Genomic DNA, 22,530 nt, shown 5'->3' with positions numbered 1-22,530 from the left:
AAATGAATAATCTGAGCGGTCATGTTCTTTCACCAACAAAGTCACTGCCTTTCTCTATGCTTTTATATTCGAATGGTGCTTGTTTTGTATTAGTCTGGTAAGAAGTTAATCTGTGTGGATAAGAAAATGATTAGATCCTCAAGGATCTGAACATTGTTGTAACAATCTGATGTTTTAAGCAGTTGGGTATCACTGATAGGGATGAGTTAATACAAAACTATGAGGAAGCCTCCTCAGGTCAGGAGCTGAATGAGCTGGATTTATCTAGTGTCTTTTAGTCTGTGTGTGAAGCTTCCAGCAGTTGTGTACCAGTGGTAAACTTGAACAGGAAAGGCCTCAAGGGATTGATTCTCTAGGTGTAAGAGCGAGGGTGGATTTAAAAACAGCATATTTCTTAATTTTATTTATTCTATTTACAGACTCAAATATTGACACTTTTATGTAATTTTGGTAATCATCATTCCATGGTTAACTTTTCCCAAATTTATAGAATTTCTTAAAGTACTTAACACATTTTGTTAAAGATGTTCATGCCTTCTAACAGAAGCAGATTTCCTAAATCATCCTCTTGACTTCCATGCATTCTCTCCTTTTTAGTAAGTTTCTTTCCTTTTTAGTAAGTTTCTCTTGGAGAAAAAAAAAAGAATTTATTATTACCCTTCTATATTTAAAAAAAAACCCTAGCTTTCTTATTCACCTGGAGAATGGAGAACTTGGTAAAAAGGGGAATATGTTAGTGTTTTTGCAGGATTCGTTTCCCATAGTTTTTTTTCTCTTGGTGTGTGGTTATTATATATACTGGGTCACAGAATTAGACAATTTTAGGGCATAGGATCCTTAGGAAAGGGTTTTTAAAATCTGAGGTCAAATACCCTCATTTTAGAGTTGAAGAAACAGAGTTGATTCTTTTTTTTTTTTTTTTTTTGCGGTACGCGGGCCTCTCATTGTTGTGTCCTCGCCCGTTGCGGAGCACAGGCTCCGGACGCGCAGGCTCAGCGGCCATGGCTCAGGGGCCCAGCCGCTCCGTGGCATGTGGGATCTTCCCGACCCGGGGCACAAACCCGTGTCCCTGCATCGGCAGGCGGACTCTCAACCACTGCACCACCAGGGAAGCCCCAGAGTCGATTCTTTAGCTTCATTGGTGACTGTCCTGTATATCTGCTCTTGTTGGTTGCTTAGTGAGGTGGCCAGCTCCTCAGAGATATGATAAACCATAAAACCAGAGGAAGAAGTTGAATTTGGTGTAATAGAAATACAAGATGAATATTGTGTTGGGCACATACTAACACAATTCTGGCTAGAATTGAGTTAATAAAGACAAGCTACATGTGAGTTACCCTCATGTGGCTGATTGAGTGCGTTCCAACATGGTCCCAGACTCTACAGTGGGAGGTTGGCCTCATGTCTGGCCTGTGTAAGTGGGCCTTGGCATCAGTCCCTTGAGTAGGTGGTCACAGCCGGAGCAGTAGAGTAGGTCTCGCTCGGTATGCATGATGTGAACAGCAGCAGCTACATCCTTGAGGAAAACTTGAGGTTGTTTCCTACAAAGTGGGTGATGTTTGTACAGATATATATATTTTACTGACCTTATAAACTGTTTCTTGGTTCTCATAGTTTTGAAGTTGTTTCTTAAGGGCTTACAAGAAGAACAGTCACATCATATATAAATAATAATTTTGTATCTCTCTTTCTAGTTTATACATCTCATAATTTTTCCATTTATTCTCTAGAATGTCCAGAGCAATGCTTGATGGATGGTGTCCTTGTCTTTTTCCAGACTTCTTAATAAGAGTGCCTGTAGCATTTCACCAGGAGGTTTGATTTGCTTTTGGATGGATATTTATGAGTCGATACTACTTTAGCTAGATAAAGTGTCTTAGTTCAGCTTTTGATTTTGCAGATTAAGGAGGAAACAACATAGAAAGTTCAGGAGATGTAAAGCAATTATACTCCAATAAAGATTTAAAAAAAAAGAACAGGAGAGAGCTGAAAATATGTGAGGTATTAAATACATGGGGATATTTATCCTAGAGAAGAAAAAACTATGGGATAATTTCATTATCCTCCAGTATGGGTAGGACCTTTGCTGGCAAATTAAAGCTTCCAGGTGATCTTTGAATATGAGAAAACAGTCTGATGCTTTGGGGATGCTACTGGGACAGAGCACCACTAGATGTCCCTACATACTTTCACTGGGCAAAAGCACTGCACCCTTGAACCTGAAAGACAAGCTTCCTTCCTCCTGCGATGCCCCTCCAACGCCCTCTACTGACCAGAAGCTTAACATCACGCTTTCTGTAAAGGGAAAAGGCTTAAGAGTCCAGAGCATTATCACAGAGCAGGTACTGAAGGGTGAATTTGGAGTTGAGAGGCAATAAATTGATAACTGGCACTGAAGCCAGACACAAGAGTACGTACTCTATAATTCCACTTTTATAAGGTACAGAAACAAGCAAAACTAATCTGTACTGTTTGAAGTCAGGCTGGTGGTTACCCTTGGAGAAAAGTAGTAGTGACCAAAAAGGAGCATGGATGGGGCTTTTGTATCGCTAAGAGTGTCCTATTTCTGGATGTGGATGCTGGTTACATAGGTGTTCAGTATGTGAAGAGCTATACTTATTTTAATGCATATTATACTTCAATAAAAGTAAAAGTGTGGTATGGTCTGATTCCAAAAGTATAAACTTAAAAACAAGATCCAGATCCAGGCTAGAACAGGGAAAATACAAAATAATCCAGGGTATCTCAACTTTATTTTTTTTAAATTATTTATTTTTATTTTTGGCTGCGTTGGGTCTTAGCTGTGGCATGCACGATCTTTCGTTGCAGCATGCAGGATCTCTCATTGCGGCGCATGGGCTCCAGAGCACGCGGGCTCTGTAGTTGCGGCACACAGGCTCTCTAATTGTGGCGCACAGGCTCAGTAGTTGCGGCACGCGGGCTTAGTTGCCCCGCGGCATGTGGGATCTTAGTTCTCTGGCCAGGGATCGTACCCACGTCCCCTGCATTGGAAGGTGGATTCTTAACCACTGGACCACCAGGGAAGTCCCTCAACCTTATTTTTATTTTTTAAAACCTGTTTGAGGGCTGTTCAACTTAATGTCAAAAAACAGGTATCTGATTCATTCAGCAAAAATATTAGGGCTTCCCTGGTGGCGCAGTGGTTAGGAATCCGCCTGCCAATGCAGGTGACATGGGTTCGAGCCCTTTTCCGGGAAGATCCCACATGCCACAGAGCAGCTAAGCCCGTGCGCCACAACTACTGAGCCTGCACTCTAGAGCCTGTGAGCCACAACTACTAAGCCCACGCGCTGCAATGAAGAGTAGCCCCCATTCACCACAACTAGAGAAAGCCCACACGCAGCAACGTAGACCCCATGCAGCCAAAAATAAAAAAGATAAATTAAAAAAAAATATATATATATATATTATTTGCCAGACTACCTTTTTTTTTTTCCATTTGGGATCAAATAATTAATGCTGAGGTCTTCTATAGAGCAACATACACTTCTTATGTTGTTGACATTCTTCTTACCAAGTATTCAAACAGGAACTTCTAAGTTTTTCTTTTTATGGCTTTTCAGATACCTCTTTGTTCTTAGTTTAAATAAAATATCACTGCTCTCCTCTGTAAGCATTATCTTTGCTTTTATCTTTGTCACCATATACCCTTCTTCTTGAAGCAGTTAAATCACCAGATCCTCTTTTGCCTGGCTAAGAAATTTGGGGGCCCACAGTGGTAACTCCCATGTAAGCATTAATGGGAATGAGAACCATAGATGTTTGATTCAGGAATTTGTGGTGATAGGAGAGTCTCAATGTGTGGCTTTTAAAAGCTGCAAGCAGAAGCAGGTCAGTACTGTGGTTTGTTCAGGAGTAGATAACTCTGGGTGCAGAATCGTAGAATTCACCAAGTTAGGAGTTGAACTTGGATCCACAAGATGGATATGGAATCTGGATAGGAGTCAAATTTCCAGAAAGCAAAGGTTGCTAAGAAACTCTGACATTACACTGTGGATAGAATTCAGGGTGAATTTTAGAGTCAGCTGTGTAAAGCCCAATCGTTGCTAAATCAAATTAAAGTGAATAACAGTAATAGACTTGGAATTACCTACTTTTGTGTACAGAGCTTGGTATCTTCACATATATAGGCTATGGTTGTTTTTGTGCTTTGAATTGCTGGTGGCACTCTTATATCTAGAGAGGCTTTGTCCAGGCTGAGAGTTACTACAAACATATAACACAGCAGGCTGAAAACGTGGAGTGATTCCCTTGCAAAAATTGTTTCCTTATATTTTTTCGCCCTTAAGTCATTTGAGGGTAGAGGGAAGAAAATAGTGAGTGGTGAAACTAGCCAGTGAGCCTTTATTTATAAATTCAATCCACGTACTCACCAAGCAAATATATGGGTATTGACTATATCTTAGGCGCTGTCCTAGGCATCAGGGACTGATGCAGTCCCTTGGCCCTCTGGGGAGTTACTGTTTTGTATTCCTCTGTGTGAGGGCTGCTTTTATTCTACTTGTCTGTGACATGCAGCTTTGTCACCAACTCCTTTAGGATTCTCTTGAGGCTTCAAGAACTGTTACTTGGATTTCATATCCAGGCTAATGAGAGAGTTTCCTGACTTTTATTTATTTCATTTTATTACTAACCTGAGCTTGTACTATGCTACCAATAAAGAGCTTCATTAGCAAATTTAGTATCTTAAGGAAAAGGTGCCTGTGATGGAAGGTATGAATCTCATTCTGCACGTGTACTCCAGAGTGGCAGGTTGGAAATTTGCTGTCCTCCACAACTGCTCATCTGTATCTAGAACAATTTTAAATCACATCACTACATCTGGTTCTCAGTGCTTGTGCTGATGATGGAAGGGAGCATTGGAACAGGTAATATAAATATAGTGTAATATGAGTGGGAGATTATGGGTATTAAGAAGTTAAATTTAGGGACTTCTCTGGTGGTGCAGTGGTTAAGAAGCCGCCTGCCAATGCAGGGGACATGGGTTCGATCCCTGGTCCGGGAAGATCCTACATGCTGCAGAGCAACTAAGCCTGTGGGCCACAACTACTGAAGCCCACGCGCCTAGAGCCCATTCTCTGCAGCAAGAGAAGCCACCGCAATAAGAAGCCTGCGTACTGCAGCGAAGAGTAGCCCCTGCTCGCCGAAGTTGAATTTATATTTCAAAATGATTGTCTTTTGATCTGGGAATTGGTACTATTTACCAAGTAAACTAACTGGCCCTTCTCTGTGGTTCTCTTGCTCATTCTGGACGTGAATTCTGTCATCTCCCAGACCAGTCCTCCTTAAATACAATAGTACCACATACCAATCTGAAAACGTGCTGAGTTTTACTTCTAGTTAAGTGATTATTTAGGTGTTAGAAGTCAGTAGTTTTAACAATACGTTGTTTGCTAATACATTAATTTAAAATAGGTGACTACATCTATACATCTATACCAATATTTAGGCAGATTAGATGGACCACACATAACATACATGGTATTAGCAGACTTTAGTCAGCTGGCTTAAATTTGCCTCAGGTGGCCTCTTGAGTATTCTTCTTATTGCCTGCAGTTTCTGCTCTTAGCGTAGCACAAGCAGATTTGGAGAACCAGGGCATTTTGTTGGCAGGAGATTCTGGTTGCCAGCCACCCGCCTCACCATTCAGCCAGTGCTTGTCTGTGCTTGCTTTCGCAAGGGAGCTTTTTCCCTAGTCCGTCACGTCACATCATGCAGAGTTTTGTTTTACATACCCACCCACAGCCTGGTTCTGTGTTTATCACAGTGCTCTCTTCCTTTTAGATTTCAGGGAAGGGGGAAGTTGAGGGTGGGAGAGGATTAAGAGCTACTTAATCTTTTAAAAATCCAGAGCTTAAAAAAAATCCTTCTCAGATTCTGTTAAAAATTCATAGACGCTAAGGAAAGAGCAGGAGGTGCCAGAGTTGTACAGCTTTTAGGAGACAAACGACCGTGGAATCCATCAGGGTGCAGCATCCTCCTGGGTTTGCAGCAGGTGATTTAACGTAAGATGTGGAAATTCAGTTTCAGGATTGCACCTTAAAACTGGATAGTAGGGAATTTGTGTCAGGTTCAGAATCCATTATTTGTCTCATTTTTGAACAATAGAAAAAAAACCACTTTGGAAAAATCCTGGGTTTTTATTTTACTCTTAACACAGCAGAGTTGTAGAAGTAGGGGAAAAGCCCGTCTTTGTAGTACTAGGAATTCCACAAATTTATTTGATAAGATGTTTTCAGACTGTAGATTGGTTTGCACTTGGGCTGGCTCTCCTGTATCCTGTAGAATAAAGAGTACTGCGCCCGAATGACCATAAATATGTGATTTTTCTTCTATTATTTACCCCAAAGTAAAAACTCTGCTGTGTTGTCTGTGTTATGATTTTGTTAGTGTGTTTACTTTGTTTCCTGCTGTCTTGGCTAGCCATCAAATAGAGTTTTTCCCTTACTGTAAATTGCCCCAAAACAATTTTATCAATTCAGGATTCAAATGGCAGGCTTTATGAAAGTAGATAAAGAACTTAAACAGAATTACTTGGCAGTTATATCCCTAAAGATTTTTATCTGTGTTTATCGTATGAATTATTTGTATGAAATATTTTTTTTCACTTGTATGTAATATTATCTGAAGGGTCCAACCTTGTCTAAAATGTGCTTAAAAGGTCTTCTTGAATGATAGTTTTATCAGACTTTTAATTGCTTCCTCTTCACCCCAAGGATGGATCGAAACCATCCTCTGCTACGGCCTGCTTTTTTTCTTCCCTCCCTCCCTCCCACCTTCCCTTCCTCCCTTCCCCTAGACTGTAGTAATTTGTCTGTACAATATCTTTCTAATCTCTGCCCAGTCTCCACGTGCCCCAAATAGAACATCTCCAGCCCTGACCTCTCCCGCCGTTTTCATTTGCCTACAAGGCAGCTTGATATAGTGCTAAGAGGGCTGAATTGGAACCCAGGAAATCTGATTCTTGTACTTTTTTTTTTTTTTTTGCTGTACGCGGGCCTCTCACTGTTGTGGCCTCTCCCATTGCGGAGCACAGGCTCCGGACGCGCAGGCTCAGCGGCCATGGCTCACGGGCCCAGCCGCTCCGCGGCATGCGGGATGTTCCCGGAACGGGGCACAAACCCGTGTCCCCTGCATTGGCAGGCGGACTGTCAATCAATGCACCACCAGGGAAGCCCTGATTCTTGTACTTTTTGCGAAACTGTGAGCCTTTGGGCAATCAGACTGCTCTGATCCTTAGTTTCATCATTCTTAAGATAAAAGGATTGCATTTCCTGAGCTTTTAAGTTCCCCACCCCTTCACTTTGCTTCAGCCTTTACTGTTCCTTCAAACTTAGCCTGTCCAAAGTAGAACTCATCCATCTCCTCTCCCAAAAGATAGTTTTTGTCCCTATTCTGTAAATGAGAAACTAAGACCCAGAGATATTGAATAAATTGTACAAGTCATGCTACCCTTATGTTCAGAACCTGGATATCTTCACTCAAGCCTACAGGTATTACTCTTCCTCTACAAAAAGCATTAAAGTGTAACGATTCAAAAAGATGTTGCATTACTGGTGAGGTCTCTTGAGACTGAATATGAGTGTCATTTGTAAAACCCTCTGTCTTCCTACATAAGGTTATAGCTTGGATTTTCAGGGCTCTGAACTTTGAGTGGGCTTGGCTGTCAGAAGATTGGTTTCTTCAGTCCTGTGTTCACAGATGGGATCATTCCTGATCTGGGTCAGTTGACATTATGGTGTAGGGTCTAATGACAGAAAAAAAGTGCAGTCAGGTTTTACTTTACAATGTGTTATTTGATAAGCTCTGATAATGCCTGGCCATTTGCTTCTACTACTACTGTTAATAGTGATTCTTATCAAGCAAGTTGATTTTCATCACCAGATTAGGAGTTGAAATGATTTTCTCTGATTGAAGAGATGAACTGGGGTTTGGAGTTGATTTTTTTCCTTTGGTATTATGCAGATGTGTCTCATTCATCATTAAGATCAAAGCGTTTGGCTATGTGATCCCAAAGGTCCCATTCAGTTCTGATTCTGTGAATGTAGCACTATTGAAATGTTTCTAGTCGATTCTAGAGAGCTTCCTTAGTTTACCCCTTTACACCATCTAGGTGAAACAGATTATTGTGAGGAATTATGGCAGTGCTAGACATTGGTTGAAGTCAGTAGCAATGAGTTTAAAGTCCTGTTATTTTGCAGTTGACCAATAGGAAGCCTCTTAAAATGGACATTTCTAATACTCTTAATCCAGTAACAAGAGTTTTCTAGAAGGTTATTGCTCTTACTGCTAATTATGCCTTCTCTCATAGGGATTAAAGTCACTACTCTTGATTTGCTTTTTGGCTTGCATTACCCATATACAGGGTAACAAAGCTTTTAGTGTAACACTTTGAATGTTTAAAACACTTTTCTTTTGAGGAGTGAAGCATCTTAAGTTAATGTTTGAGGCGGTAATTGTACTTTCAAGCTGGCAAAACAAAGCACTGCATCAGTTTGGAAGTCGCGATGGTACTGGTGTCTTCTCCCTAGTTATGTCGGCAGGTATTTCGAATTAGGCACCTACATTTTTGGAGAGAAGGGTTTTTAGACTAAACCTGGTATATATACCAGTATGATCCTTCTCTTTTGACCCACCATTGATAAATCCATGTGTAATATTAATATATTTATTCATTCACAAAATACTGTCCTACGAATTAGATATATAGTAGTATTCAAAATAGATGTCTTTGTCCTCATGGCCCTCTTTTCATCTTGAGAGATATGAATGCTTTTGACTTGTAGTCATGAAATTAAGGTGGTGTGTTATCTCTAGCCTGTTGCAGAGAGCATCATAGCTCACCCTATACAGATTAGCTCTAGCCTAAATTATACACAAAAGATAACTTTTCAGAGAAATAGATCTAATCTAAAAATTCTCTACATTCCAAAAAAACTTTCAGGCATCAAAAAATTCATGTATCTGAACCAAAATCCTCATTTTTTGTTGGTGTGCCACCTTTGATAGAAATATAAAACTCATTCAGAGCCTTGAAAACACAGAAAAATCCTTAAAATTGTTACAGAGGCGTTTTCTCCTGCCAGTTGGACTGTTTTGGTTGAGTAGAAGTGTTTCTACTAGATCACAGCGTCGTCTTTGAAGGGAAAGAGCCACCGCCTGTCGTTTGAACGCCCTTCTATTGTTGGTTATTTGGCACAACCTTAGGAGACTACAAGAGTAAAACATCAGAGTCCCAAAAAAAGAATTATTGAATGGTGAACATGTTAGCCGCAAAAAAAAAAAAAAAAAGAAGAAGAAGAAGGGTTGGAAGATAAAGTTGAGGAAACCTCCCAGAAAGCAGAACACAAGATTTAAAAACATTTTTTAATGTGAAAATTAGAGGTACAGCCCCGAAGGTCTGTCTTTCATATACAATAATAGGAGTTCCATTACAAGAAAACAATTAGGGAGGAAGTTATGAGGAAATAATACAAGAGGATTTCTCAGAACTGAGACAGGTGTTTCTAGTTTGTGAAAGAATTCACCAGGTGCCCAAACTCATGAATTAAAACAGCCCCACAGTACATCATTGTGAAAAGATGTTCCCTGGGGCTAAAGCTTTCTATGGAGGAAGAGAGGTTACAGATAATGGATTAGGGATCACAGTGGTTCAGATTCCTTAACACGTGGTGGAAGGAACAGGACAGTGGTGAAATGCTCTCAAAATTCTGAGGCGATATCTGTCTCCAACCTGTGATTTGCTACCCACCAAGCCATCAAGGTGGACTACAAACCTAGTGAGGCATGAAGGTCTCAGAAACTTACCTCTCGTTCATATATTTCCTAGTCAGTTAGTGGACATTGTGATTCACCAGAATGAGAGAGTAAACCCTCAGAGAGAAGAAAGAAACTTGGGAGTTCACTGAGAGGGACAAAGGGAATGAATCCCCCAGGAGGATGGTGATGAGAAGTCCTAGGAAATGTGCCTTTGAAACAGATTGAAGAGAGTTGTAACACTCCAGATATAATGATCCAAGGGGGAAAAAATGAACTTAGATTGAGAGGAATTTTAATTTTAAGGCTTCGGAGAAGCATTTTTAGATAAGTTAGTGATTCATAGAAAACAAAGCAAATTTCTAAATTTTTAAATTTAAAGGTACTTACTATCTTTAGGGAAGAAATTACACAAAAAAGAAAACTTTAGCATAGTATATAGTTCATGTCTTAGCTGTGAATTGAATATTGATTTAATAATAATGGTAATAATAACTATATTGGGAAGGTATGCTTCATCTTCCATAGCAGGGGGCTACCTGTTTTGTAGTTTCTTTGGAACACAGACCAACCCATATGTTAGCATATTGTCTGTGGCTGTTTTCATGCTACAGTGGCAAAATTGATTAGTTGCAACAGAGACCATGTGGCCTGCAAAGCCTAAAATATTTATTACCTGACCTTTTATAAAAACATTTGCCAACTCCTGTTTTATAGGGAGAAGCTGATAGAATAATGTTGAAAATTGGAAAAAACAATATACTAGCACTATTAGCGTGTTTTTTAGAAATTTTGTTTATTTATTTTGAAGTATAGTTGATGGACATATTTTGTTAGTTTCAGGAGTATGCTTCAAAATCAGGGAGTGTGATACCTTCAGCTTTCTTCTTCTTTCTCAAGATAGCTTTGGATATTTGTGGTCGTCTGTGGTCCCATACAAATTTTAGGATTATTTGTTCTAGTTCTGTGAAAAATGCCATTGGTTTTGATAGGGATTGCATTGAATCTGTAGATTGCTTTGGGTAGTATGGTCATTTTAACAGTATGATTCTTCCAACCTGTGAGCACAGTATATCTTTCCATTTATTTGTGTTGTTTTCAGTTTGTTTCATCAATGTCTTATAGCCTCAGAGTACAGGTCTTTCAGCTTCTTTGTTCAATTTATTCCTAGGTATTTTACTCTTTTTTTTTTTTCGGTACGCGGGCCTCTCCCATTGCGGAGCACAGGCTCCGGACGCGCAGGCTCAGCGGCCATGGCTCACGGGCCCAGCTGCTCTGCGGTATGTGGGATGTTCCCAGAACGGGGCACGAACCCGTGTCCCCTGCATCGGCAGGCGGACTCTCAACCACTGCGCCACCAGGGAAGCCCTATTTTACTCTTTTTGATGTGATTGTGTTTTCTTAATTTCTCTTTCTGATAGATCATTATTAGTGGATAGGAATGCTATAGATTTCTATTATTAATTTTATATCCTGCAACTTCACTGAATTCATTTACTAGTTCTAATGGGTTTTTGTTGGAATCTGCAGGGTTTTCTATATGTAGTATCATGTCATCTGCAAATAGTGATAGTTTTACTTTCCAGTTTGTTTTTTAAAAGTTCCTACTGAAGGTCCAGGCAAGGCTCACGTTGGGCTAGCTTGGGTCATATGTTCTTTTTTTTGTTTTTTAATAAATTTATTTATTTATTTATTTTTGGCTGAGTTGGGGCTTTGTTGCTGTGCTCGGGCTTTCTCTAGTTGTAGCCAGTGAGGGCTACTCTTTGTTGTGGTGTGCGGGCTTCTCATTGCTGTGGCTTCTGTTGTTGCGGAGCACGGGCTCTAGGCGCGCGGGCTTCAGTAGTTGTGGCGTGTGGGCTCAGTAGTTGTGGCTCGCGGGCTCTAGAGCGCAGGCTCAGTAGTTGTGGCTCACGGGCTTAATTGCTGCACGGCATGTGGGATCTTCCTGGACCAGGGCTCGAGCCAATGTGTCCCCTGCATTGGCAGGTGTACGCTTAACCACTTTGCCATCAGGGAAGCTCCTTTCCAATTTGAATGCCTTTTATTTCTTTTTCTAGTCTGATTGCTATGGCTGGGACTTCCAATACTATATTGAATAAAAGTGGCGAGAGTGGGCATCCTTGTCTTGTTCCTGATCTAAGAGGAAATGCTTTTAGCTTTTCACTGTTGAGTATGATATTAGCTGTGGGTTTGTCATATATGACCTGTATTATGTTGAGGTATGTTCCTTCTGTGCCCACTTTGTTGAGAGTTTTTATCATGAGTGGATGTTGAATCTTGTCAAAAGCTTTCTTTGCATCTATTGAGATAATCCTATGATTTTTATCCTTCGTTTTGTTAATGCGGTATATCACTGTTTTTTAGAAATATTTTGGAAAGTAGTAGAAAGAATAGCTACAGATCTACCTCTGGGAAGAGTGAGTCAGGAATGGCGGGAAGTAGAGTCAGGGGAATATTTTTTGCTTTAAGCTTTATGTTTTTGAATTCTTAAGCTAAGTACATTTTTACTTTGAAAAGGTATGAATGATGAATGCTGAGAAATTGGACTAAAAGAACAGAATAAACAGGAAAGGAAAAAAGATAGAGGCCACCAATTATGATGAAGAAAGTAGGAGCTCAAAGCCTTTTCTGTAAACATAGCTTCCCCGTTTATTCACTCACTCATTCCACAGATAGTCATTTATGAGTCCAAATGTCAGGCACTGAGCCTGCTGCTGCAGGACAGAGTCCCTTCCCCAGAGGGTGCTTAGGCCCTTAGCCGATGGCATGCACAGACAGGGAAAAGATGACATGGTGATATAGCTGCTATGGCTTGGTGCTTCTCACGAGTTGCTTTCAGGGTTTAGGTAAGTCAGGTAAGACATCCCGGAGAACGTGACACCAGAGTTGAGTTTCGAAGGATAAGAGACAGGAGTGGAAGGACAGTGGAAGGATTTCCCTGGTGAGGCATAGCTTGAACCTCAAGTATTCAGTACAGTTGGGTGAATGGTGGAAGGTAACATCAGAGCAGCAGACTCGGAATAGAGGCCAGATCGCTTATGCAGGGCTCTGTGCCATGAGGAATTTGTTTTCCTTTTTGAAGACACTGCAGAGATATGATCTGATTTTGTTTATACTTTAGGAAAACATACTCTTGGTCCAATGAGGGTAATAGCATGAGGGTAGAAGGTACTTAGAGTAGAGACACTTAGGAGGCTAGAGCTGGTAAAAAAAAAAATCCCCCTGCCAAAAAAGTGGTAGTAAACTAAAGAGGTGGACTGGGGAGGAACCACGGGATTCAGGAATTAGGAAGGAGTTAAGGGAAAGGGAAGTAGTTAAGGATGACTGAACTCTGGGCTGGGTGGCAGGTCGTGGGACTCTAGCCTCTAGTAGGAGACATAGGAGCAGGTGTGTGTGTGTGTGTAAAGGCAGCACTGAGTTGTGGGGGTTTTTTGTGGCATCTGTGGAATACCTAATTGGAACTGGCCAGGATGTGGTTGGACATGCCTACCTGTAGGTCAGAAGGAGGACTTGGATTTGGAAATGTGCAGTGGTCCTGGTGTAGAGTTGAAGTCTGGGAGTTGAGTGGAGAACTCAGGGAGCCCTTGTGGTATTAAGCGTGTTTAGCCCTGGGGGCACTGACATTTAAGGGTTAGGCCTTATAATAGGAGGAGCCTATGGAGGAAGCTGAGCTTTGGAGGCCTGCAGTCAGAGGCAGGGCAGGAGAGAATGGCTTCCAAGAAACCAGTGAGACGAGAATTTTAAAAGGAGGAAATGGTCCATAGTTTAAAGTACTGCAAGGAAGTCAGGCTAAAGCCTTGGATTTGGCAGCTAGGAAGTCATTGCTAACAGCAGCTTTAGGGAAGTAATATGGGAGGAAGTGAAAATGCAGGTGTGGGATTTGTTGGTATAGTTACTGTTCTGAGATAGAGTTGAGCCTGTTTCTTTGTTGAGAGAAGAGCTGTAGAAAGAGAGAGGCTTAGTGACGATTTAAGGAAGTGATTCTTCATGGAACAGATGTTTATGGAGCACCTGTTATGAGCCCAGTGCTGGTCCAGACTCAGGAAGTACAGCACGAACAAAACAAAGCTTACACTCGTGTGTGTGCGTCTCACAGGTAATAAATTTGTAGTCAACTAGACATAATATAATGTCAGGTAGCAACAAGTGCCAGGATTCTTCAGCTAAACTGGGCTGAGAAGATAAGAGAGTGCGGGCGGGGGTGGGGGGAGTAGCGTAGCTGGGGAAGACTTCAGGGGTTGGGTGAAGGCTGAGGGGCAGCCTAAACGAAACGAGGAGAGACTGACTGCAAAGTGATCCAGAGGCTGAGGTGGCTGAGAAGTGGGAGAGGATGGACCCCCAGTACTGATGGAAGGGTAGTTGTCCTCAGGAGAGGGGGCCACCTTCTCTCCTGACCCTGGCAGGAAGCCCACAGGACAGGCGACACTAGAGGCTGCCAGACAGCTCACGTGCACCGTGCGACAGACACTGGATTCTGAGCCCTTTACGTTCTCCTGATGCTCTCTGAGGTGTGGGTGTTGTCACCCTTTTTTATAGGTGAGGAAACAAAGTCTGGAAGAGGGTTTACCGGCTCTGGCTCATCGTTCTTAGAGCCTGAATCTCCTCTGCTTTTTGGCACTTCTGACCCTCGCTGTTACCCTCCCGTGGGCTGCTTCTGGCCTAGCAAAGGACGGAGATAAATCTGTCTAGTTTGTGCAGGTTGGGTGGGGAGGTGGGAAGTGAGAAGTTGAGGGATACCCCGTCCATCGGACCCTCTTTGTGGCCCAGGATGCCTGTCCCGAGTCTCGGTAAGAGGTGGCCCCTAGGAGCTCCTCGCTGCCTTCTTGATTCGCTTTTCTCAGGTGGGTTGTTATTCCGCATGTCCTGTGCCTGCTCCCTTCTCACATCCCCACACCCCCCGCCAGCACTGTGGGATTGCCTCATTTGTGCCTGCTGCCCTAAGGGGGCCATGAATCGATGATAAAAGTACATGGTCATTGTGGAACATTGGAGGTAGATCTGATTTTTGAAGTAGCTTCCCACTTACTCTCTGTCCCAAAGTGCCTGATAGCGTGGAAGGGATTTGGTGGCCTGTTAACAGCGAAGGTCCCCATCCCTCCTGCCGTCAGCTGTGTCTTCTGCTGTCCCTGTGGATATAAGGACCACGGCAGGGTCTGCTGTGTGTGCACTTGTCCATGTTTCTGTAAACACACACTCTTGTAATGAAATAGACCCCAGGTGGCAGAATTCTCCAGATAGAGTAAATTTAAATAATTTCCGTAAATGAATGGTAAAATGGTGTGTACCTGACGTTTTATTATTTGTTAAGTGTCCATAACACAGCACTGAGGAACTTGGAAATGGCGCAGGCACTGGGGCAGAATTTTTGAACTGGAAAGAGAAAAAGTAATAAATTTCAAAATATTATTATTGAAACCTAGCACCCATTTTTCTTAATTGAAGCATCGTGAGGTAGGTGAGTGTAAGAAGGAATGGGAATTTTTATATTGTTTGCTTTTTATATTAGCAGCTAACCTTCTTGTGAAGGTAATTAAATGCTACTTTCATACATAAGCATTGAAAGGCAGTGAGGAGTCCTCCCAGTTTTCATGTAATTCAGAAGTTACACACTTTTCGTTTTTTACATACACTTTTTCCTCTTAACAAATTTCCTGGTTTGTCCACACAGTTAGGAGTTTCAGAATATATTTGTATTATGCTTCTAATTAAGTTGTGGGACTCTGAAATTACTGTTTTAATTTTTACTTTATCGAGCCCAAAAGATCTCTCTAATCACAACTTTTGGGTGATGGCAGCACAGCAGCAGAGGCTCCATGTCCAGTGGTGTGCAGAAGTACCTGCTTTAGGGTATATCTGGTCCTCCATTCCTGCTACATAACATTTAGCTTCACGAAAAGACTAGGTGGTTTTGTATTTTTTAAACGTGTGTCATCAAAGAGGTAAAAAAAAAAAAAAAGTAGAGGTAACTGAAGAGAGAGTGCATTGTAAACTATTAGGTGCTATTTGGAGAAATAAAAGTCAACAAAATGTTTATTGAACACCTATTGATTTTTTAAAAAAATATTTAATTTAATTAATTTCTTTATTTGGTTGCGCTGGGTCTTTGTTGCGGCAGGTGGGCCCCTTAGTTGTGGCTTGCCTGCTCCTTAGTTACACACGTGCATTCATTAGTTGTGGCTGGCAGGCTCATTAGTTGCGGCTCTCAGGCTCCTTAGTTTGCAGCATGCACGTGGCATCTAGTTCCCTGACCAGGGGTTGAACCCAGGCCTCCTGCATTGGGAGCTCAGAGTCTTAACCACTGTGCCACCAGGGAAGTCCCTATTGATGTTGTTTGTATTGATTGTTGTTTGTATTGATTGTTGTTTGTTTGTATTGTATTGATGTTGTTTGTTATCTTGTGGAGTGGCTGTGAGCTGGTGTGTAGCGGTCCATCCAGGTGCTAGAGATGGTTTCACAGTAACAATGTGAGGTTGGCCAAAGACTGCTTCCAGTGAACTAGAGCAGTTATTCTTACAGCATCATCACTGGGATGCACTTGGATTTCACACACACTGTCTCTCTCAGAGAATGGGGTGGGGGTTATCTGTGCAGCGTGAATATCCCTGAGGGTGCAGGTGGCAGTATCTTGCATGTGAACAGATGGTGGAGGGGCAGTAAGATTTGGTTTAGAATCTTTCACCCAGCTCTTTTCCTCCAACCCTTGTCTCTGCTAACCACATTCAAGCCACACTTGCGTCAGCCTCTTCCCAGTCTTTCCAGCTTGTGCTCATGTGCCGTCTCTGATCTTCCCAGGCCCTGTGATGACACGGGCCCAGGGAATGGTGGGCCCATGTGACCTCCATGGCCCTCTGCAGTGCCCGAGCTCTGCCGTGACAGGCCTTTTCACGTTGTGCCCTACCTCACCGCTGAGCTTCCTCTCAGCTTTATTTCCTGCTGGCTTATTTCCTTGGGATGGATCCCTGAAAGCGGAACTGGCAGATCAATGGACTGCGGCAGTTCATAGATCTAGTGGCACGTTGCCTGAGTGCTTTCAGAAAGCCTGAAACAATGAAAGGTGCCATCCGCAAGGACCAGGGTCCACAGTGTTCCCCGCGTTCCTGGCAGTGTCGGGGGGCCCCGTCTTATTTGCATGCTAGTTTGTGGTACTTGATCAGAAATTGTGTTTTTTGGTGTCTCTATTGCATTATACTTGATTTTTTTTAGAAATTAAAAAGTAATTTTTATTGGCACTGGACTTTTTCTGTGTTTTGTAAATGATTGATTTCATTTTGTCGGGTAGAATTTTATTTGAGTGTATGTGTCTGGTTATTTATAATATCCCTTTTTATTCGCCAGAATCTATTTTCCAAACTTCTTTCTTCGTTTCAGAGTTTGTGGCAGTTTGTGATAGCTGAGAGTGTTGGTTTTCTGGGGTCTGATAATTTGAAATTGAGAGATAAAGAAGATAAACTTGTACTAACATAGTTTACCTAGTGCCGACTCCACTGTAATGTAGTTTAGGTGGTAAAATTCTTTGAACTGCCCTGATTCAGAGCCCTCCCCTTGCCATTTCTCAGGAATCTCTGGTTTTCTTGAGGTAATTGCTCGATCACATGCTAGTCCTCACACTGATCCTTAGAAGCACTGTTTGCTGACTTTCCCTTTTCTTGATTTGGCCAGTCCTTCTCTGCCCTCCTCTCCTTCCCCCTTGGTCTAGGCCCCTCCTGCGCCCACTTTGCAGCTTGTTACCTCCTTGGATGCTATGCTCTTTGCAAGCAGCAATATCCTGGTAGCATTTTATGGTACTTTTAATAGAAAATGCTTCTGACTCTTGGAGGAAAAAACCCCTAAAGTTACCAGACTTTAAACTGGTAAACTGTAATTGTGGCCCCAGGGATGATTGAAATCCTTCATTTTTCTCAGTTGCATCATACACACCATGAGCCCACTTAGAAGGTGGGACTGTCTCACTTTAAAGTTCTCCTTGATGCCTGCACATCACATTCATTTGGATATGAGAAATAATTATAACATAAGGATAATTGTGTGCCTCTGGGATGTTTTCCTAGCTCTCTGGGATGTCCAGGAAGTCAAAGTAAACAATAAATATGAGGTGGTGTCTACATCCAGACTAGAACCAGAAGCTGGGATACTATGATCCTTCCATTGTTTGTCTGTGGGGAAGGTGAGAGTGAGTGATTCAGGCAGCCCCAAGTTCTGGGTTTCCTAAAATAGCATTCTTTCTGTTCCCTGGGATGCCCTTAGTGCACTTCAGTGACCTCTCAAGCCACTTGCTGGGCTCTTGTTGCTATGGTGCTGAAAAGTCATTTATGAGAAAAAGTTCAGGTGTCATCATGGGCATTATGGTTGGAGTGGGGATGGGGCTTAAGTCCTGGGTACAGTAAAATCACTTAAAAAGATCATATGAGGGCTTCCCTGGTAGTGCAGTGGTTGAGAATCCGCCTGCCAGTGCAGGGGACACGGGTTCGAGCCCTGGTCCAGGAAGATCCCACATGCTGCGGAGCAGCTAAGCCTGTGTACCACAGCTACTGAGCATGCACTCTGGAGCCCACGAGCCACAACTACTGAGCCTGCGTGCCTAGAGCCCATTCTCCGCAACAAGAGAAGCCACTGCAATGAGAAGCACGTGCACCTCAACAAAGAGTATCCCCCCCCTTGCTGCAACTAAAGAAAGCCCATGCGCAGCAACGAAGACCCAGCACAGCCAAAAATGAAAGTAAATTTATTTTATAAAAAAAAGATCATGTGAAATACTGGAATGGAACTTATTTTATCAGTTTAAAGTGCACATGGTTTAAAACATCAAGTAATGTAGGAGAGCTTATGATGAAATGCAAGGGTGCCCTATCCTGTCTCACACCAGCTCCTCTCTCCTTCAAGACAACGACTTTTAACTCTTTTAGCTCTATTTTATTGTGTATATTTCTTTTTATTTATTTATTTATTTTTGGCTGCATTGGGTCTTCATTGCTGCATGCGGGCTTTCTCTAGTTGCTGCGAGCGGGGGCTTCTGCAGGGGCTTCTCACTGCGGTGGCTTCTCTTGTTGCGGAGCACCGGTTCTAGGCATGCGGGCTTCAGTAGTTGTGGCACGTGGGCTCAGCAGTTGTGGCTTGCGGGCTCAGTAGTTGTGGCGCACAGGCTTAGTTGCTCTGCAGCATGTGGGATCTTCCCCGACCAGGGCTCAAACCCGTGTCCCCTGCATTGCCAGGCAGATTTTTAACCACTGCACCATGAGGGAGGCCCATATTGTGTATATTTCTATTTCTTGATTTCCAATTGTAGATACTACTTACTGATTTTCTTCCAAAAGAAATGAGGTCTTTGCTTAGTTCTACCGCCTCTCCACCCCCCTCAATATAGTCATGTCATTATTTTTGGCTCCTCTTTTAATTTCCTTCTTAATTTAATATGCCAGCATCTTTTATAACTTGTTTTATCTACAAAGACAGTATCTTTTTGACTCCACTCCATCTGGAGCAAAACACTAGGGTTCAGGATGGGAGAAGGTAGGTTTAGGCCTATATGTAGGCCTCTGGGGGGTGCTGGGCTAGAAGACCACTAATTGTAAGTGTTCTGGAGAAGTAATCCTCTATTCTGTGTTTTCCTCACGTGTCGCAGCTTAATCTTGAGATAATCTAAAATGTTTCATTTTGGATTTTAGCATAATCTTTGCCTTTTTTATGTTTTACAGAAATAAAATAATTGCCTTTAATAGATGATAATGAAAATACAGAAGAAAGAGAAGCAGGTAAGTGGTCACATATCTTCCAAGGGAATGCATCCAGCATACACTGGTGCTTTTTTACAAGAGGAGATGCTGGCAGTTTGGGCTTATCTCCTAGCCTCTGCTGCCTGTTTCCCATTCTCCACGTGGTAACTGAGAGCTCTGTTCTGAATGACTTAATATATAGATTTTTACTATGCACAGGTCAGCTCTTTATAGGAATAAATGTAATGAAGATTGTAGATCAGAATATTATTCAAAATTAGCTATGCGAAAGAGAAATAGCTTACCAAGTTTTTATAAAGGGAGAAGTGATCGCTTCTTTATAGTTTACGTATTTATTATTTTCGATGTTTGGTTAAACTAAAAGCATTCACTTACAGAATTCTTATTTATCATGATGTGCTGAAGTTTTCTCCTGCAGAAAATAGTGAACTAATTGGAAGTTTGTCCCTGCAGAAAATAGTGAACATTAACTGTTTGGCATTTGGTTTCCTGGAGGGGAGTTGATAAAAACATTTGGCCCTTGTGACGCATCCTACTAAAATCTTTTTCCTTAGTTGGTATTTATGTGTTCCAGGTGATTACGTTTTCAGAGGATCCCAGAGACCTAAACCAGTGTGGCTCAGGGAGGTGAGATGAGGGGACCTGCCTCTGTCTCTTAGAAACAGGCTGTCTCTGATGGGCTCGTTTTCCTTTTACAGAATTGAATGACAACCTGGTGACTGGGGAGATCTGAATCCCTGCCCTTCAGCTGGGACCCTATGCAGAGAGGTTGGGTGGGACCAGCCACTTTCCTCTCTGCTTGTAGAGCACTGAGTAGTCGGATACAGGGTGACCTAGGGATATGGTTACAAGGACTACCCTCTGTTCTGTTCCCAGTGGATAGGTCCTTGTGAAACCAAAACAAAATGGCCTGTTTGGGGAAAGAATTGAGTCACCTGCTGCTAATTTTAATAAGAAGAGCAGTGCCTAAACACTGTCTACACGCTGATTTCCTCCTGTCCTGGCTCTGTAGTCAAAAGTTAGTACACAAACACTGTAGAGAGTGCAGTTCCATCTGCCAGGATTTTACCCTATGGATATACTCAGACGGGTGTGTAGGTTTCATTGCGACTTTGTTTATTATAGCGAAAATGGAAATGAACTTAAATGTCCGTCAAAAAGGAGACTACAGGCGTGCCTCATTTTACTGTGCAGGTATTATTACATTTTTTACAAATTGAAGGCTTGTGGCAGCTCTGCCTTGAGTAGGTCTATCGGCACCATTTTTCCAACAGCATTTGCTCACTTCGTGTCTCGGTGTCACATTTTGGTAATTCTCTCAGTATTTTGGAACTTTTCATTATTATTATATTTGCTGTGGTGATCTGTGATCCGTGATCTTTGGTGTTACTATTGTAATTGTTTTGGGGTGAACTTCACTGATAAATGTCTGTGACTGCTCCACCAACTGACTGGCTGTTCCTCCATCTTTCACCTCCTCCTCCGGTTTCTGAGCCCAGGAAACAACCATTCCTTGAGACACAACAATATGGAAGTTAGGCCACTTAATAACCCTACAGTGGCCTCTAGGTGTTCAAGTGAAAGGACCAGTTGGTCGGCTCTCACTTTCGATCAAAAGCTAAAGGTGATTAAGTTTAGTGAAAAAGGCACATGGAAAGCAGAGAGAGGCTGCAAGCGAGGCCTCTTGTGCTAAACAGTGTAGCCAAGTTGCGGATGCAAAGGAAGAATTCTTGAAGGAAATTAAAAGTGCCATTCCAGTGAACATGCAAATAAGAAAGCACAACAGCCTTATTGCTGACATGGAGATAGTTTGAGTGGTCTGGATAGAAGATCAGACAAATCACACCATTCTCTTAAGTCAAAGCCTAATCCAGAGCAAGGCCCTAACGCTCTTCAATTCTATGAAGGCTGAGAGAGGTGAGGAAAGTGTAGAAGAAAAGTTTAAAGCTAACAGAGGTTGGTTCATGAGGTTTAAGGAGAGGAGCTGTCTCCATAACCTAAAAGTACAAGGGGAAGCAGCAAGTGCTGATGTAGAAGCTGCAGCAAGTTATCCAGGAGATCTAGCTAAGATAATTAATGAAGGTGGCCACACTAAACAACAGATTTTCAGTTTAGACAAAACAGCCTCCTATTGGAAGAAGATGCCATTTAGGACCTTGATAGCTAGAGAGGGCAAGTCAGTGCCTGTCTTCAAAGTTTCAAAAGACAGGCTGACTCTCTTGTTAGGGGATAATGCAGCTGTTGACTTTGAGGTTGAAGCCAGTGCTCATGTACCATCCTGAAACTACTAGGGCCCATGAGAATTATGCTAAATCTACTCTGCCTGTACTCTCTAAATGGAAATTACAAAGCCTGGATGATAGCATATGTGTTTACAACATGGCTTACTGTATGTGTAAGTCCACTGTTGAGGCCTACTGCTCAGAAAAAAAGATTTTCTTTCAAAACATTACGGCTCATTGACAATGCACATGGTCACCCAAGAGCTTTGATGGAGTTGTACAGCGAGATGAATGATGTTTTCATGCCTGCTCACACAGCATCCATCTGCAGCCCATGGATCAAGGAGTAATTTTGACTTTCAAATCTTATTATTTAGGACATACATTTTGTAAGGTTGTAGCTGCCATAGATGGTGATTTCTCTGATGGATCTGGGCAAAGTAAGTTGAAAACCTTCTGGAAAGGATTCACCATACTAGATGCCATGAAGAACATTTGTGATTCATGGGAAGAGGTCAAAATGTCAACATTAACAGGAGTTTGGGAGAAGTTGATTCCAACCCTTATGGGTGACTTTGAGGGGTTCAAGACTTCAGTGGAGGAAATAACTTCAGATGTGGTGGAAAAGACAAGAGAACCAGAATTAGTAGTGGAGGCTGAAGATGGGACTGAATTGCTGCCATCTCATGATAAAACTTGAACAGTTGCTTCTTACGGATGTGCATAGAAAGTGGTTCCTTGAGATGGAGTCTACTCCTGGTAAAGATGCTGTGAAGATTGTTGAAATGACAACAAAGGAT

At 42.1% G+C, this 22,530-nt stretch overlaps 1 protein-coding gene across 3 annotated transcripts in view; it reads left to right on the top strand.

The window, feature by feature from the left end:
- Positions 1-22,530, top strand: part of CHD6 (chromodomain helicase DNA binding protein 6) — a 211,663-nt gene that overhangs the window by 45,620 nt on the left and 143,513 nt on the right. For all 3 annotated transcript variants that reach the window (XM_082857422.1, XM_082857423.1, XM_082857421.1), the window contains one exon: positions 19,470-19,526. In XM_082857422.1, coding sequence (XP_082713548.1) covers positions 19,494-19,526 — 33 coding nt within the window. In that variant the 5' untranslated portion in view covers positions 19,470-19,493. The remainder of the gene's footprint in view (positions 1-19,469; positions 19,527-22,530) is intronic.

This window comes from Leucopleurus acutus (assembly GCF_964270905.1).
Source record: "Leucopleurus acutus genome assembly, chromosome: 16".
Classification (NCBI taxonomy): domain Eukaryota; kingdom Metazoa; phylum Chordata; class Mammalia; order Artiodactyla; family Delphinidae; genus Leucopleurus; species Leucopleurus acutus.
The sequence above is the reverse complement of the archived record's forward strand: the minus strand, read 5'-3'. Positions and strand labels throughout refer to the sequence as shown.